General features: G+C 42.0%; 2 protein-coding genes across 2 annotated transcripts; both read left to right on the top strand.

The window, feature by feature from the left end:
* The first annotated feature begins 800 nt into the window (after positions 1-800).
* Positions 801-7,604, top strand: LOC130181138 (cone cGMP-specific 3',5'-cyclic phosphodiesterase subunit alpha'-like). Its single transcript, XM_056394960.1, has 22 exons — positions 801-1,299; positions 1,653-1,805; positions 2,290-2,379; positions 2,564-2,704; positions 2,836-2,910; positions 3,005-3,069; positions 3,192-3,258; positions 3,362-3,409; positions 3,511-3,660; positions 3,810-3,953; positions 4,047-4,112; positions 4,222-4,368; positions 4,529-4,636; positions 4,729-4,838; positions 4,939-5,026; positions 5,134-5,234; positions 5,386-5,493; positions 5,619-5,682; positions 5,791-5,865; positions 5,957-6,040; positions 6,190-6,340; positions 6,447-7,604. Exons 1-22 carry the CDS (start codon positions 832-834, stop codon positions 6,485-6,487), a joined length of 2,544 nt encoding a protein of 847 aa, XP_056250935.1. The 5' UTR covers positions 801-831; the 3' UTR covers positions 6,488-7,604.
* Positions 7,605-7,655: 51 nt separating this feature from the next.
* On the top strand, positions 7,656-16,223 carry LOC130181141 (leucine-rich glioma-inactivated protein 1-like). The gene is made up of 8 exons (XM_056394966.1): positions 7,656-11,452; positions 11,682-11,753; positions 12,361-12,432; positions 12,519-12,590; positions 13,347-13,418; positions 13,868-14,037; positions 14,135-14,299; positions 14,434-16,223. Exons 1-8 carry the CDS (start codon positions 11,256-11,258, stop codon positions 15,249-15,251), a joined length of 1,638 nt encoding a protein of 545 aa, XP_056250941.1. The 5' UTR covers positions 7,656-11,255; the 3' UTR covers positions 15,252-16,223.
* Positions 16,224-16,388: the final 165 nt, after the last annotated feature.

Genomic DNA, 16,388 nt, shown 5'->3' with positions numbered 1-16,388 from the left:
TGTATCGTAATATCACTTCTGTGATGGCTTCCTTGTTTTTCTTATTTTGGTAGCATGACATCAAATCATTCATAACTGATGCTAAACATAAGTTTTTCAAATACATTCCTGTCCTCAAATCACTTACTGTCATACAAAGCTTCTCAGACAACATAAGACACTGAAACACAGCTTTTATTAAGTGGTCAATGGCTCCTCTGACCGTCCTTGCCTGGTGTTATTGTTATGCTATTATCCTTATCCCCCTGAATTCATACAGCGTGTCTTTTCTGCTACAATGTTGGCTACTTTTAAATGAGTCAATAGTATTTTGAATGTTACTTTGACAACTAAGTATACATAGTGTATTTAGAGAAGAGATGAGACATGGATCTCAATATGTCATCATGCAGATTCAGGAAATCCCCCATAAGTAATTCCAGTGTTTCTCCCTGCGCTCCTCTAAAGAGCAGGTCATACTGTAGATGCCATAACTCAGCTATTACCTGTGATGGGATTGGCTGCACTAAAATGACAAGTGGCTGGATTTACAAGTTAAGAAAGCTCAGGGGCTTTATGACTTTACGTCACAGTCTTTAGTCCCCCCCTAGGATCCCCTTAGACAGTAAGCCACTCACTACCTTCTGTTACTGGGGGGAAAGTTGGAGCTGCATCTTTGGTCCTGAGTGCACAGAGGAGGCTGGGAAATGTCTCAGTAGCATCTGCACTGCCACATCTTCTGGAGGCCACCTTCACCGCTCTGCCCTGCTCCTCCTCCATCCAGCTGTACGCATCTCAGGGGAGCATCTTTTTGCAGCTACAGAAGGGATCGTTCATCCAAACTTGGACAAAATGGCAGACAAAGACACTGTAGAGAAGTTCCTCGACAACAATCCACAGTTTGCAAAGGAGTACTACGAAAAGAAAGTCAAGGCAGATGTGATCACTGCTGCATTCAACAACCAGGTCCAGCTCAAGGACCCAGCCTCTTACAATGATGTCTCCACCATCCAGGAGGCTGAGTTCATATTCGAGCTGATAAAGGAGATGCAGGGCGACAACCCGATGGAGAAAGCCCTGCATAAAATTCTCCAGAGGATCGCTCTGCTGATCCAGGCTGATCGCTGCAGCTTCTTTGGCAGCAGGTCTCGTAACGGCACGCCTGAGCTGTCCACAATCCTCTTTGATGTGACCCACAATTCTCCATTTGAGAAAAATTTTGTGAACCCCAACGTAGAGATTGTTTTCCCCACCGACATGGGAATTGTTGGATGGACGGCACACTCCAAGAGGCCCCAGAATGTTGCTGATGTGAAGAAGGTGAGCGAACAAAAGATTAACTGAATCTCTTGAAATAAATCATTAAGGAAAATACAAGTCGCAACAAACAGGGACTAAACTAGGTTGTGTTACTGGTGTGACAGCTTGTAATTCTGTCTCGTTAAAGCCCAACAATGTGTATAATCTCTGCAGTGATGCACTGCCATTTAGCTCACGGGGTGCCAATTGTAATTAATCACAACCAGCTTTAATTATCATTTGCTGGTGTGATCAAACCGTGTTGTTAAACCATATCGCAGACCTAAGTTCTGATCCATATTCTGCATGTTTGAACTTGATCTTGTAATCGGCAGATAACCTTTAACAGCTGTATTTTTTATGTTGTTTTCCAGGATTCTCATTTCAGTGACTTTGTGGATAATCAAACCAAATACACCACAAAATGCATGGTTACTGCCCCCATCATCAGTGGAAAGGAGCCCATCGGTGTCATCATGGCGCTCAACAAACAGGGTGCCACTGAGTTCTCAAAGAGTGATCAGGAGGTGAGCGGACAAGATGTTCATTTGTAATAAAAGGGTATTTATACTGACTGAGGAGTGTGTTTGCTAGAATGACTCACATGGACAAAATCAAACACAGACTGCAATTGGCTGCGCTGAGACACGCAGGATGCTGCTGAGGCGGCACTGTGAGTAGATCAGTATGAGGGTCATATCCTTATCTTGACTTGGTAAAAATGTCCAATTTTATCCCACCAGCTTCCTGTCTCTGACCTGTACATTTAGAGGCTCGACTTTGTGCTTTGGGTCACCACCGTTATGAAAGCTCAGCATATAATCCTGTTAGGGAGGAGAAGCTCAGACATTTTTCTCTTTGACGGCCTCTTTGTGACACTGACTCTAGGGGTCATCCAAGCGAAGATTTGTCAGAGAAAGTGATTGTAATATGTCGCCATTCAGTGCTGAGCGGAAACATGTGACATGTATCTTTCATAAAGCGATTTGTTTCTTCCCTCTTTTATTACAGCTCTTCAACAAATATGTGAACTTTGCTAGCGTGGTTATTCTCCAAGCACACACTGCTTACATGTGGGATGTGGAGTCAAGGAGAAGCCAGGTGAAATAACACAACGATAAATCCACTTGTCCAGTCTAGTTTTTCCAAGAATAACTTTGAAAATAATTGACTGCTTCCTTCTTTTCCTCCTTTTTTTTTCTGAGATGTTCATTTTCCAGCTGCACTAAAAATAAAAAATAGAGTGACACCAAATCCTAAGCATTGATTCTTTTCCTTACTATAGGTGCTGCTGTGGTCAGCAAGCAAAGTTTTTGAGGAGCTGACAGATATTGAGAGGCAGTTTCACAAAGCCCTGTACACAGTGAGGACATATATCAAGTGTGAGAGATACTCTGTGGGACTCCTGGACATGACCAAAGACAAGGTGCGTAGAAGAAAGTGCTTACTGTGCCTACAGTCTAATTCACCTGCAGTTTTATCTGCAGCTACTTATACTGCAGCATTGAATTAATTATAAAGTACACAGAAACATGATTTTGGCCTTTTGTTCACCAGGAATTCTTCGATGAGTGGGCAATAAAACTAGGAGAACAGGAGCCATACAAGGGCCCCAAGACACCTGATGGCAGGGTAAGGCCTTAAGGTTGTTATTATAATGTTATTCTTAATCAGCAATTTGTGAACATTAAAAAAAACAACTCTCTTTAATGTTTAAAACATTCAGGAAATCAACTTCTACAAGATCATTGACTACTTGCTGGAAGACAAAGAGGAGATTAAAGTTATCCCGTATGTATCATGACGTAGTGTAGCTCGGGTATCTGTCCAGATTTAACATACAGTTTTATATGCATATTTAGATAATAGAGTGTACTCTAATCAGAGTTACTGACTCCTCCCTAAACTCTCAGCGGCCCTCCTGCAGACCACTGGGCTCTGGTCAGCGGACTCCCATCATATGTGGCTGAGAATGGATTTGTAAGTTCCACTTTTGCTCCATTATTTTGAGTAGAATACCTCCAGTTGAATAATTGGTGACACTGATCCGCTCAACTCCAAAAACTTATTTTACATCTTCCAGATCTGCAACATGATGAACGCTGCAGGAGATGACTACTTTGGATTCCAGGTGAGACACTCTTCAGTGATTCAGTTCAATTCTCTTTGTTTTTGTTTTTTACAGCACTGTTCACAAGAAGAAAAAAAAAATTGATTTGCTTCTTTGGACAGAAAGAAGCGGTGGATGAGTCCGGATGGATGATTAAGAACGTCCTCTCCCTGCCTATCGTCAACAAAAAGGAAGAAATTGTTGGCGTTGCCACGTTCTTCAACAGAAAAGATGGCAAACCATTTGATGAGAATGACGAACAAATTACAGAAGTACGGGAAACAAACTCTATCTAGCTCTTTTTTAATTACAGGAGTATTTATTATTTTATTCATGAGAGATATCTTGTTAAAGAACTAGTATATAACTGAAATTACAGAATGAAACTGACAAACTGAAACTGATTCCCCCATGTCACCAGGCTCTGACCCAGTTCCTTGGCTGGTCCACTCTGAACAGCGACACGTACGACAAACTGAACAGGACAGAGTGGAGGAAAGATGTTGCCCAGGAAATGCTCATGTACCAGACAAGGGCAAAACCAGATGATGTGCAGACCATTCTGGTAGGCAGCCGCCACACTCGACTGCTATGACATCAACCAGATTGAAAACAGATGAACAGATTAAGCCTCCTTTTCACTGTCATTTCCCCACAGAACACTCAAGAGAAGTTCGGCTCTACACCAGAGGACTGTGACCAGAAGGCGATGTACAAGCTGTTGGTACGTGCTGTGATGTGTCAGTGATGTCACAGTTTAGACCACAATGCTCCTCATAAGCTTTTGTTTGTTTGCGATGCCATGGTGACTGACTGTGTTTCGCTCCACGCAGAGGTCCAACATCCCCGAAGCCCAGACCGTGGAGCTGCTCGAGTTCCGCTTCAGTGACTTCCCCCTGTCAGAGCTTGAACTCATCAAGTGTGGTATCCGCTGCTTCTTTGAGCTGGGGGTGGTGGAGAAGTTCAAAGTCCCAGCTGAGGTACAGCAATGAGTTGAAGGAGCACTTCGAGATTACATTTTGTATTGGGGCGGGGGTCTATGTGGTGCTTCTGTGTTTCTGAGTCAAGCCCTTTCACCGGATGTACTTCTTAAACTGAATCATTTGTAGTCGTCTTTGTTTTGTCACTTTTGTCATGCAGACCCTGACACGCTGGATGTACACCGTTCGCAGAGGGTACCGCGACGTCACCTACCACAACTGGAGGCACGGCTTCAATGTGGGACAAACCATGTTCACTCTGCTGCTAGTGAGTCAGACATCTACTCCTATTTCTGTTATTTCTATCATTTATGCTATTGTTTGTCATAACGCAGGGTCGTCCCTTCTGTTCCTCAACAGACAGGTAAACTGAAGAAGTATTACTCTGATCTCGAGGCCTTTGCCATGGTTGCTGCCGGATTCTGTCACGATATTGACCACAGAGGAACCAACAATCTCTACCAGACAAAGTAAGAATTTTTTAAACGTCTCTGTTAGTTGACAAATTGACCCTGAATGCAATGTAAAAAAAAAACTATATAAAAACTTGACTCTGGCGGACTCTTGTAGGAGTGCGTCCCCACTGGCAAAACTGCACAGCACCTCAGTTATGGAGCGACATCATCTTGAGTACAGTAAGACTCTGATGGAGGATGAGGTGGGTGCCTATATGTTAACATTCCTGTGCGTTTAAGTGTAGTTGTGGTTTTGACATAGACAAAAAAAACATACTGTCTGACCTCATTCCTCTGCTGTCACCCACAGAACCTGAACATCTTCCAAAACCTTCAGAAGCGTCAGTTTGAAACGGTGCAGCATCTGTTTGAAGTTTGCATTATTGCCACTGATCTCGCACTCTATTTCAAGTAAGGAAATGTCAGGAGTTTTGATCCGTCGAACTGCTTTATATAGTGACTGTGTGTCCCACATTCAACATTAGTACCTCACGCTTTTCACGCCTGTCAATGATGTTCAACGACTTTTGAAAAAATATCCGACATCTTTCTCATTTTTCAGGAAGAGAACAATGTTTCAAAAGATTGTGGAGTCAGTGGAGGTGATTCCAGAGGAAAAGGAGAAGGTCAACTACATCTCCAACAACGCAACCAGAAAGGAGATTATCATGTACATACGTCATGTGAAATAGCCGCTTAAATGCATTTGTCATGTCACAATTTCTCTATGTCTTGTTTACTCCATGTTGATGCTCTCTTTCAAAACTCCCGTCAATGGTGTTGTACTTCCTGCAGGGCAATGATGATGACAGCTTGTGACCTGTCTGCCATCACGAAGCCATGGGAGGTTCAGAGCAAGGTGTGTTCCCTTCCTCAGACTTGTAACATGATAACAAAGCATCACTCACACATTGGTTATCATTGTTTGTCTTTGTTTTTTTTGTGTGTTTTTTTTGTTGCGTCCCAGGTCGCCCTGATGGTGGCAGCCGAATTTTGGGAGCAGGGAGACCTCGAAAGGACAGTTCTTGATCAGCAGCCAATTGTAAGAGCTTTAAATTATGTTTTTATGTCGTGTTGTCTGCATTTATATGTTATTAAAGACTGATAATAATGATCTCTTCTTCTTCTTTCAGCCCATGATGGACAGAAATCATGCCGATGAGCTTCCCAAGATGCAGTGCGGTTTCATTGATTTTGTCTGCTCTTTTGTGTACAAGGTACCAAGACAAAAAACAAAAAGATATTTGAGTGTATATCGAAACAAACATGTTCAATATGTACATATATAAAACTGTGAATACTTTCTGTTGCATTTTTCCCAATTTATCATTCAACCGCTTTATCCCATGTGTACCTGTGTTTGCAGGAGTTTTCTCGCTTCCACACAGAGATTACACCCATGTTTGACGGGCTGAATATCAACAGGGGAGAGTGGAAAGCTCTTGCAGATGTCTACACGGCCAAGATGCAGGCCATCGAAGACGAGAAGAAAAAGCTGGAAGGTGGAGGAGACGGAGGTGAGACCTGGTGTTAGTCCAGCGCGTCGTCACATCCCTCGTGCTCGCTCGTGTATTTGCATTGTCACCGCTGTCTCACTGTCTTTCTCTTCTGTTCCTTTCGCAGCACAAGAGGGCGGGAAGTCAAAGACGTGTGCCATCTGCTAGACATCCAAGACCTCCCAATTAGTTATGGATGGTTGCCTGCGTGTGCATTTGTACAGTGTGTGTGTATGTGCATGAGCATGTGTTCACAGATGAGGGAATTATAATGTGCAAAAATCCCACAAGTATTATTTTTATATACTCTAACATGTAGTTCTATCCTCTGACACAGATAACTATTTTAATTGGCACAATGAAGTACATACAATTTGTATGTGATACTATGTAAAAACAGTAGTTATTTACCTCTTGTATATACTAAAAGCTCCTCTGAGCTGGACCTTCAGTTGTTAAGAAGAGTGCATATCTATATTTTATTATGAATATTTATACTGAATATAATATATAAGGATATCTAGCTGACTTTCTCTGTCTTTGGACAGTCTGTGAATAGAAAGAATAGGCTGCAAATATTATGCAGTTTGAACTATTATATTATAGTATATATATATATAATATAATAGTAATATTTTCAGAATATAAATGCTACAATAAATGTATATGAATAAATGTAAATTTTGTAGAGAAAAAGCTCCATAAACCAAATGATTAGTTGCTTTTTTTTTTCTAATTGCAAGTAGTGCTTTCAGAATTTCCAGCATATGTCTCTGGCAAATGGGTGGGAGATGTAAGAAGATTTGACTGAATTGGATTTTGTTATAAGCCAGCTGGAGCCCATAGGCTTTCCTTTTCAAATCCCGTACTTACATAAAGTAAAAATACTGCCACCCTGCTCATAAGTCAGCGTGTCCAGAGTGCCTGTGGCCCTGACAGTACGGGAAACACTGAGCACTCAGAGTCACAAGTCAACATGCACAGGAGCAATGGCTTTGTTTGATTGTGATGAAATATATTTATTATGTGATTATGTTGCGATTTCTTGCAATGATAAGTTGTACTTTTCCTCCTGTCTGACAGATTTCTCTGCACAGAGCTTGTGATGATATGATGATGTCAGATCCTATTGTATTGGGTTTTTGCTCTGATGCAAGAGTTTGTTTTTTAACATAAGAACATTAAATCCCAGCAAACGCAACCTTTGCAAAGAAATTTGACTCTGTAATGCCAGTATAGCTGTAAATACATAACAATTGAATATGTAAGACGTGAAAAATGTCAGTAAAGTTTATTTTCAAATCATGCATGCTTTGTACATTTAGAGTTCATTTTAGCCATTCTTCAAGTTGAGTTCAGTTGAAAACTCATTTTGTGCTTCATTTTCCCACATGCACACAGATGCATATATGATGTTCACTACTGAGATCAGCTAAAGAGGGGTTTAAGACTGACCAAACATCAACTTTTAATCAGCTGCTAACAAGTTTACAACAGACCTGTGTCACTGATTTGGAACTGGTTTCTGTGTTCAGACTGCACATATTCATTCATCAAACATTTGCATGCTACATCTTTATGAATAATGGAAACAGGCGTCAGGGTGTGTATCCTACATTATGTTAAAAATTACAGATTACATGAAGAGTAAATGAAGAACAAGATATCAAACAAATTCCTCGTGGCATGCTGCATTTCACAAAGACATACATCTGTCTGACTTCCCGTGGGTTTATTGGCAATTTGAAGTATGCACACATAGTCATGACCTTTGACCTTTGACTGTTTGACATGTTTTTTGACCTCAGCTGGGATGGCTAACAGATGTTGTGGTGCATCATATGAGAATATCCCTGGAAAATCCCACGCAGGCAAAGGAATAACTGCCTCTGCTGCTACTTTATCTCTTCAGAGGTGTTTCAAAATGTTAACTGTGATTTAGATGAAAGATGTGAAGCCTATAGAATCAATGAGTGTTTACAATCATTTGTAATTCCTGGGTTATCAAGAATGCAAGTGAACAATAATAATGAGTACTGATACACAGTGTGACTATGAGTTCTTTAAAAACATTGCACAAGACAATTCTTGGGACAAAAATGCTTATGTTTTAACTGATTGAATGAGACACGAAGGTTCATGAAATCCTCATAAAATCAAGACAATGGAATCACATCTGTAATCCATAATTTCCCACTGCATCATAGAGCAAAGGGGCAAGTATCTTCAACGCCAAAGCTCCTCTCTCTTCAATGTTATGGTTTTATTAAAATCACACTTGGATTTACTTCCATTTCTCAGTATTTCTCTGCAGTGATGGTAAATTGCTGTGTGTTGGATCTTTCTTTTTTTTTTACAATATAATTATGCACATTTAAGAAGGTAAGTTGGTAAGTGATGATCCCTTTGATACATCTGGCTCAGGCAGGTGACTGACAGGTGGCGTGTAAACTTCATAGCTCATACAAGAAGCAGCAGAGAGCATCTAAGTTACAAAAGCCCAGCAGTCGCGTCATAGTTGGTAAGCCAGCTTTGTGGACTGACAGGACACATTAAGACAAGATGTAGGTCCAGAGGTCAAACAGCAAAACAAGTGTGTGTTCACTCTGAGAGATGGTGACCTCTGTTTTATACCACATTAAGAATATGGTTGTCAGATAATGATTGTTGTTGTGCAGAATAGTATGAATATCAATTTACATTTAAAACTGTACTATTAATAATCATTATAACAATAACTCATTTTAATTTAAAGAGAAAACAACGAAAGAAAAAAAAAAGAAAGGTATAAGATAAAACTTTTTAGCCACTAATGTGGACTTGAATTATAGATTTTAAAAAAGTCTGATGTTATAATATTGGTTTTGAATCCAGAAACTCTCCCTCTTCAGGTGGACACAGTAGCTTTTTTTAAGAGCTGACAGCTCATGAATCAATCTGTCTGTGACAGGGCTCAACCTCAGCTCTACATTTCCCTCTAGTGGGGACGTCGGAATCCATGTGGGAGGACTGTGTGACAGAACCTGCAGTGTATCAAAGAGTTGAGTGTTTTCTATGGAAATACACTTATTTCATATTGCTAAAAGTCTCTCTTTAGCTATAAGTCTTGCACATTAATATTAACTTATATAGACAGTTACAGAAGTAACAAGTAACACAGATCCTGGAAGTTCCTTAAAAGTCAGAAACACAAGACACAGGCACAATACAAAAACATCAATAGCTGTGGCCAAATAGTTGCTGGACAGTGTGTGTTCTATTCTAGTAATGAATGATGGCATTTATGAAGCACACAGACTACCCATCATCTTGCAGAACAACAATAATATCCAGTGTTCTCCATTTAGTCCAAGAGCTGCTTGTAGCAAAAAAAGACATTTGTTACTTTCCTTCCCTGCAGCGTCGCCATGTCCACATGTCCCCTCTCAGAGTTAAGCAGTCTCCTTGAGATTATCTCTCTCACTGGCAATAGCTTTATTCTTCCATCCTTCCCTCTCAAACAGTACAGCAGCAGACCACGAAACAGCCCCCAGACCACGACCCTGCTCCTCCAAATGCCCTGCTTTCATTTTTTACAAGGGAAATTGTGTTATCACCGTAAACAGACACTGGATATCAAATGGTCTAATCACATCAGAGACAGAGAGAGAGGTCCAGAGCAGCATATATTTATTCAGAGACCTTTTAAAAAGCCCCCTGCACATGTTTCTTCCCACAAGGGTGTGACGCATGCAGGCCTGCCAGGCACAGTGAGTAAACATATTAATCTTACAACTCTGGAGGGATCAGAGAAATTAGAGACTGTGAGGAAGAAGACCTTATAGGGCTCCCAGTGGATCCTCAAGTCTGGCACTGAAGAACAGAGCACTGCAATAAAACTGTGAGGGCAGTGTCTCAGTGTCTCAAAGCAATAAAACTTTTTTTTTTTTTAAAAGAGGGGACTGGGCCTTTTCTGATGTGGCTTTGGGAAGTGAAATAAACATGATGTCATGCAGAAAAGCAGGATGGGAGCAAAGAGACTCTGTTAACCTGTCCTTTGTTCGTGAAGGGTATGGGGGGAGGGGATGGGGTTTATTTGCAGAGCAGATGTCAGGGTGACAGGAGGGCTTCCCCACACCCCTCCATCACACATTTTGCATCCAACAGTCGCCATGGAAACCGCGTACAAACCAGGAAATAAACCCAAAATTTGCGAAATGATGAGAACAAAAAACACAAGAATTTCTCCTGCGTTGATTAAAAATACCAGTTGCAGGCTTTGTACTGGCAGTCTAGTGGGGCACTCTGATCTAGTATTGCAGCTTTATTTCTGTCATGACAATAAATGTTCTTCGGGTTTCCCACCCGCTTCCCGCATAGAAAGCCCGTGTGCGTCTGCGCCACAGGCAGCAATCCGCTGGCTCATGTCAGGGCTTCGTTTTCTCCAGCTGATTCACGAAAAATTACACAATTCCGTTGCCTATTGGGCGGAATCCTCCAGGAGCTTGACAGGGAGAGTGTGGCGTTTGCTGAAATCACAGGCCTAGGCGTGGTTTTGCATGGAGATGCTCCGTCTGCTCCCGCTGGGATCCCCACCTGCCTTCACACCGTGTTTGTCACAGCGCCAGTTGGCATTTTCCTGAGCGTGAGCCACCGCCGCGCACATTTGATTAGATTTTATTTTTGTATCGTGAGACATAGGTTAGATGTGTTGTCTGGGGGTGTAGTGTGAGTACAGCGCTGTGGACGTACTGTGCGCCCGGTTTAATCACCTCCATATCGGCGGTGGCGGCGGCGGCGCGCGGCACTTGACGGAGATAAACAAGAGCGGACAGCGCGTCGCTTGGCCTCCAGGCAGCAGTGCAGCAGCAGCGGTGGAAAAGGAGCCACAGCGGAGACCCTGGTTCATGTGCAGGGCTTTTCGAGGCGCAGGTCGTGCCCGCAGCGGTTCGCAAGGATGGCAAATACACGCAAGATGCCCAGAAGATCGCCCTTGCTCGGCTTGCTTGTGGTGGCGTCTATTTTACTTGTAGTGGACAGCAAGAAAGCCAAGCAGCCTCGCTGCCCCTCTTCATGTACATGTACCAAAGATAACGCGCTGTGCGAAAGCGCAGGACTGATCCCTCGCAGCTTTCCCTTCGATGTCATATCACTGTAAGTCTTATTTATCATGGTTTCATCACACATTCCCATTACAGTGATTTCACCAAACGTGCTCGGTTCTACCTGCTGGCTCAGACGTGTGTTTCTCTGCTGCTGGTTTTGCTGCACAGTAATGCATATCCAAGAAACAGACTGGGATAAGTGTTTGCATGAGGCAGTCTGTGCTTTAAAGCTTAACACTTTGTTTGACTGTCTGTCTGTCGTGCTTTCTCCTCCACAGATCGTTCGTCAAGTCTGAGTTTACTGAAATCCCGAAAGAGAGCTTCATCCACACGCCTGCCCTGCATCTCCTGTGAGAAATCTCTCCGGAGCTTTTTGTTCTTCAGTCTTTGTTGCATGATGTCAGTCCCCAGTGAGGTGATCAACGCCATGTTTAATGTTGAAGACACCCCCCTCCACTCATTGTAAAACAAGCTGTCCGTAAGAGTGGGGAGCTTCATCAATAATCATTTTTGAGGAAATTATTCCAATACATGTCTTTTCATGTCATGGCAGAGTATTGTCTCTAATGGGCATTCGTCCAAGTCTTGTGTACATCTGTGTAGTCCAATGTAATTGTGTATATTGTGACTCAAGTCTGGTTTCAGAATGAGCATGATCTATGGGGAATCCCTCCTTTTGAAAAGGGAATCCCCTTCACTCTTGTCTCATTGGGTGGAGTATTGACTGACTCACTGTGTCCTTCAAAACAAACATGTAAGACTGCAGGAATCCTAATGGAGCATTGATCCTTGTCTTTGACATATTTGGGTTACCCTTAAGAACAAAGGAGAGGGTTTTCATCAGACACTCAGGTTTTTCAGAGTATACAGCTGCTAATGTGGGACAGCAGATTGTTATTATCCAATTTGTGGCCCTGAATAGTAAAATATTAATTGCGGTTCTCTCGTTCTGCACAGCCTCTTTACAGCCAACAACCTGGAATCTATAAACGAGGATGCTTTCCTTGGTCTTCCTCATCTGGAGTATCTGTAAGTATATGGCCAAATTTCTCCTGGAAAGCTGTTCCCACAAGATTGCCTCCTTCCCCGTGCACTGACTCGACAACCTCTTTCAGGTTCATCGAAAACAACCAAATCAAGTCAATATCACCACATGCTTTCCGCGGACTGAAAACCTTAGTGCATCTGTAAGTATAACTGTGTGTAATTTCCTATGCAAAGATGACAAAAATATGAATTTAAAATGGACTTGCTTAGTTAGAGCGAAGGCAGAGAATGTGCTGTTATTTTGTGTCAGTACAATTGTGCAGGTGTGTGCAAGCACTGTTCCAGTGAGACGCTGACAAAGTTTATTGTACAACATTTATTGCATACATAGACATTTCTCCTAACGCTGTGCAGCTGTTAATATGATTATAAAGCAAATCCTGTCACTTTTGCTGGTCCAGCTTAATAAAGCTTAGTAGCTGAAGGCCTATCATATACACATTTGGTTACAGACTTCACACTTTAAATAAGTAAAAGTATCTTAAATTCTCCCATCTTCATTTCTCTTCGACAAATAAGAAAATGTCCAGCCTCAAATATAAATACAGCCTTCTCAACAGCGGAATCTACCTTTTTCCCCTCTTCTTGTAGCAGAGAAAGTCATAAAATGGCCGAGGAGGCAGCTCTAATAATAGCTTAATGTTTCCTCAAACTCACAATAAGCAATGTTCCTGCCATCAGTCTCCAGGGTGGCAATATGTGCCCAGGCTCTTTGACACATTCATGTAATCCACTGCAAGGAAACGATGCATAAACCACTTTTTTTGTGCGATTTTGTGCCGCACCGGATATGAACATACACGCAGCAGAATGTGTGTATCTAGGGTAATAGCATGAAGAGGGAAGTTATGATCAGTACATCTGAACAGCTGCTATTTTTCCTTTTTTTCATGCAGGAGTCTGGCCTACAATAATCTGGAGACTCTGCCCAAAGATTTGTTCAAGGGTCTTGAGGCTTTGACAAAAGTGTAAGTATGAATTTTAATCCTGCATTATCTGGATACAAAGAGATGAATTGCACTGTTACTAAAAGTATAATTCCTGCTATCGTGGACAGTGAGTGTTCTGCACAGGCTTCTAAATATAGAAAACTGTATCATTATTCGACTTCAGCCAAGGCTTGAAAAATGTGTGGGCAGCTGGTGCTTTTAACACGATTAAAATTACATGCGACAGTGAGGAAGAGGGATAGTTTGCAATCTATCACCGACTGAAGATGTTCAGTTTTCTCTTTTATAGTCTCTCTCAATATTAATGAGAGCACAGAGTGACACCGCGAGGGCCAGAGACCAAAGCCGGCGATCGGACCTACATGACTGCTGCTTTTGAACATCAAGTCCATTCTCAAAGCTGAGAGCAATCCTGTTAGCTATTGAGGGTTTTGAGGTTAGTGTGGTGGTTTTTTTTGTCTCTTCAGAGACTTGCGGGGGAACCAGTTCACCTGTGACTGTAAGCTCAAGTGGTTGGTGGAGTGGATATACAGCACCAATGCTACAGTGGATCAGATCTACTGTAAAGGCCCGGCCTCACAGCTGGACAAGAAGATCAATGATCTGGCGCCACAGTCCTTCGACTGCATCACCACAGGTGGAGTGCAGAAAAGACTCTTTGTTTTTCATACAATAATCAACAATCCCCTGACTTTTTAGTGCTATTATAAAGTGTGTTTTTGTTTCTCTCACAGAGTTTGCCTCCTACCAGTCCCTGAAGTTTGAGTCCATATCGGTGGAGGCGTTTTCCTTTGGGAATGACCAGTACGTGGTGTTTGCTCAGCCCTTCATTGGGAAGTGCAGCTTTCTAGAGTGGGATCATGTGGAGATGGTCTTCAGAAACTTTGATGATATTGACAGTAAGTAAATGTCATTTCAGATAAACTGTAACATGGCAAGGGGGTGAGATTGGAAAAGGAACCACTAGATGGAGACAAGTATCCAAGAGAAAGTGAAGCAGTGTTGTTTTTAATCCTTTCTTTCTCCTCACCAGGCACATCCACAGTGATTTGCAAACCTCTGGTCATTGACAACCAGCTTTTTATCATTGTGGCTCAGCTGTTTGGTGGCTCACACATCTATAAGCGCGACACCTCTGCAAATAAATTCATTAAGCTTCAAGGCATCGACATACTCAGAATCCGCAAACCCAACGATGTTGAGACTTTCCGCATCGATGGAGAATCTTTCTTCGTCATAGCAGACAGCTCCAAGGCCGGATCCACCACCATCTACAAGTGGAATGGCAATGGCTTCTACTCTCACCAGTCACTCCATCCATGGTACCGGGACACCGATGTGGAGTACATGGAGATTTCCTCCAAACCTCACCTGATCCTGTCCAGCAGTTCCCAGAGGCCGGTCATCTACCAGTGGAACAAAGGCACCAAGCTGTTTGACAGACGCACCGACATCCCGGAGATGGAGGACGTCTACGCAGTGAAGCATTTCCAGGTCAAATCTGACCTCTTCATCTGCCTGACGCGCTTCATTGGTGACTCCAAAGTGATGCGCTGGGACGGGGCCCTCTTTAGAGAATTGCAGACCATGCCCTCTCGTGGCTCCATGGTGTTCCAGCCCTTCATTGTGGGCAACTGGCAGTACGCCATTCTGGGCAGCGATTACTCTTTCACCCAGGTGTACCGCTGGGATGCCAAGAAGGGCGAGTTTATCCATTTCCAGGAGCTGAACATCCAGGCGCCGAGAGCCTTCTCTCCAGTCTCAATAGACAACCGGCAGTTCCTGCTAGCCTCCAGTTTCAAAGGGAAAACTCAGATCTACGAGCATCTGGTCATTGATCTGAGCAATTAAGTGATTGGTTTCTTTTGACTGATTGATAGGTTATTGGTAACTTTAGTGGTCAAAGAAGGTTATTGCAGCAGATACACTGCAACAATGAAAGTGATCATCCGTTGATCCTAACTTGAGAAAGGCATTACTCTTACTCATTTTCAAAATCTTCTATTGAAATCAGTGCATGGTAAATGTAAAGGTGAATGCATCTATCCCAACCAAACATATTTGGCTGAGATACATGTTGAGTTCAATGCATGGATCTCAAGTTAGGATTAGACCCAAAATGTTGTCAAGACATTAATGCATGACCAGGGCCTCACTCAGGCCGTCCCATCCCAACAAATGCAACATCAATGCTCATTAATCCATTAAATCTAGCATTGGCCAGTAGGTTATTTTTTTGTGTTTACCCATTCATGTGACTCAACAAAGTTTATACATTTGTAATCTCATATATTTATCTACAGAAAGTAATAACAAAATGGTACTTTTTAACCTATTAACGTGTTTAACTGAACAAATCTGCCAAAACAAAATGTTTACATTTTTCTGTCTTTCCACTTGTCTGCTAAAAGATTTGTAAATGAAGTTTTTGTAAGTTTAAGAGGGACCATGTCAGTTAGATAAATATTTGTTAAGGAGACTGATTTAAAATTATGTTTATAATTTGGAAAATATCAATGGAAATGTTGTGAGAGAATCTACCTGTGTATCCTTGCAACTTACATTTTTATCATTAATGGTTTGTATAATGTTTAAAGCATTGAAAAAAAAAACTGTTTTTCATAAAAAGTATGAAAAACATTTTAGGCACACGTGGAACTATTTTCACATTTAAAGGAACTGAGATGAAAAACTGAGGATATTGTTCATAATGCTTTACCTTTGACTAACATGTATGCAAAATACATCAATTGTGTCATGATTAGGATTACGTTATTGACTAATATCATGCTGTTTAGAGTCAATAAAGGTTTACATCATTAACTGTTCTCATCTGAGCTCCCTGCTGGCAGCGCCTAGCATGACATGGCTGCAGTGTGAAATGCCGACACACACTCCTCAAAGCGGAACAATACACACTAACGCATCTACTTCATCGCTTGAGGGAAATTGTCGTCTTGAAGTTAGTTGTGTAATCATGTTGCAGAC

The sequence above is a fragment of the Seriola aureovittata genome, chromosome 14 (assembly GCF_021018895.1).
Source record: "Seriola aureovittata isolate HTS-2021-v1 ecotype China chromosome 14, ASM2101889v1, whole genome shotgun sequence".
Classification (NCBI taxonomy): Eukaryota; Metazoa; Chordata; class Actinopteri; order Carangiformes; family Carangidae; genus Seriola; species Seriola aureovittata.
This window is presented reverse-complemented; position numbering and strand designations above follow the sequence as displayed.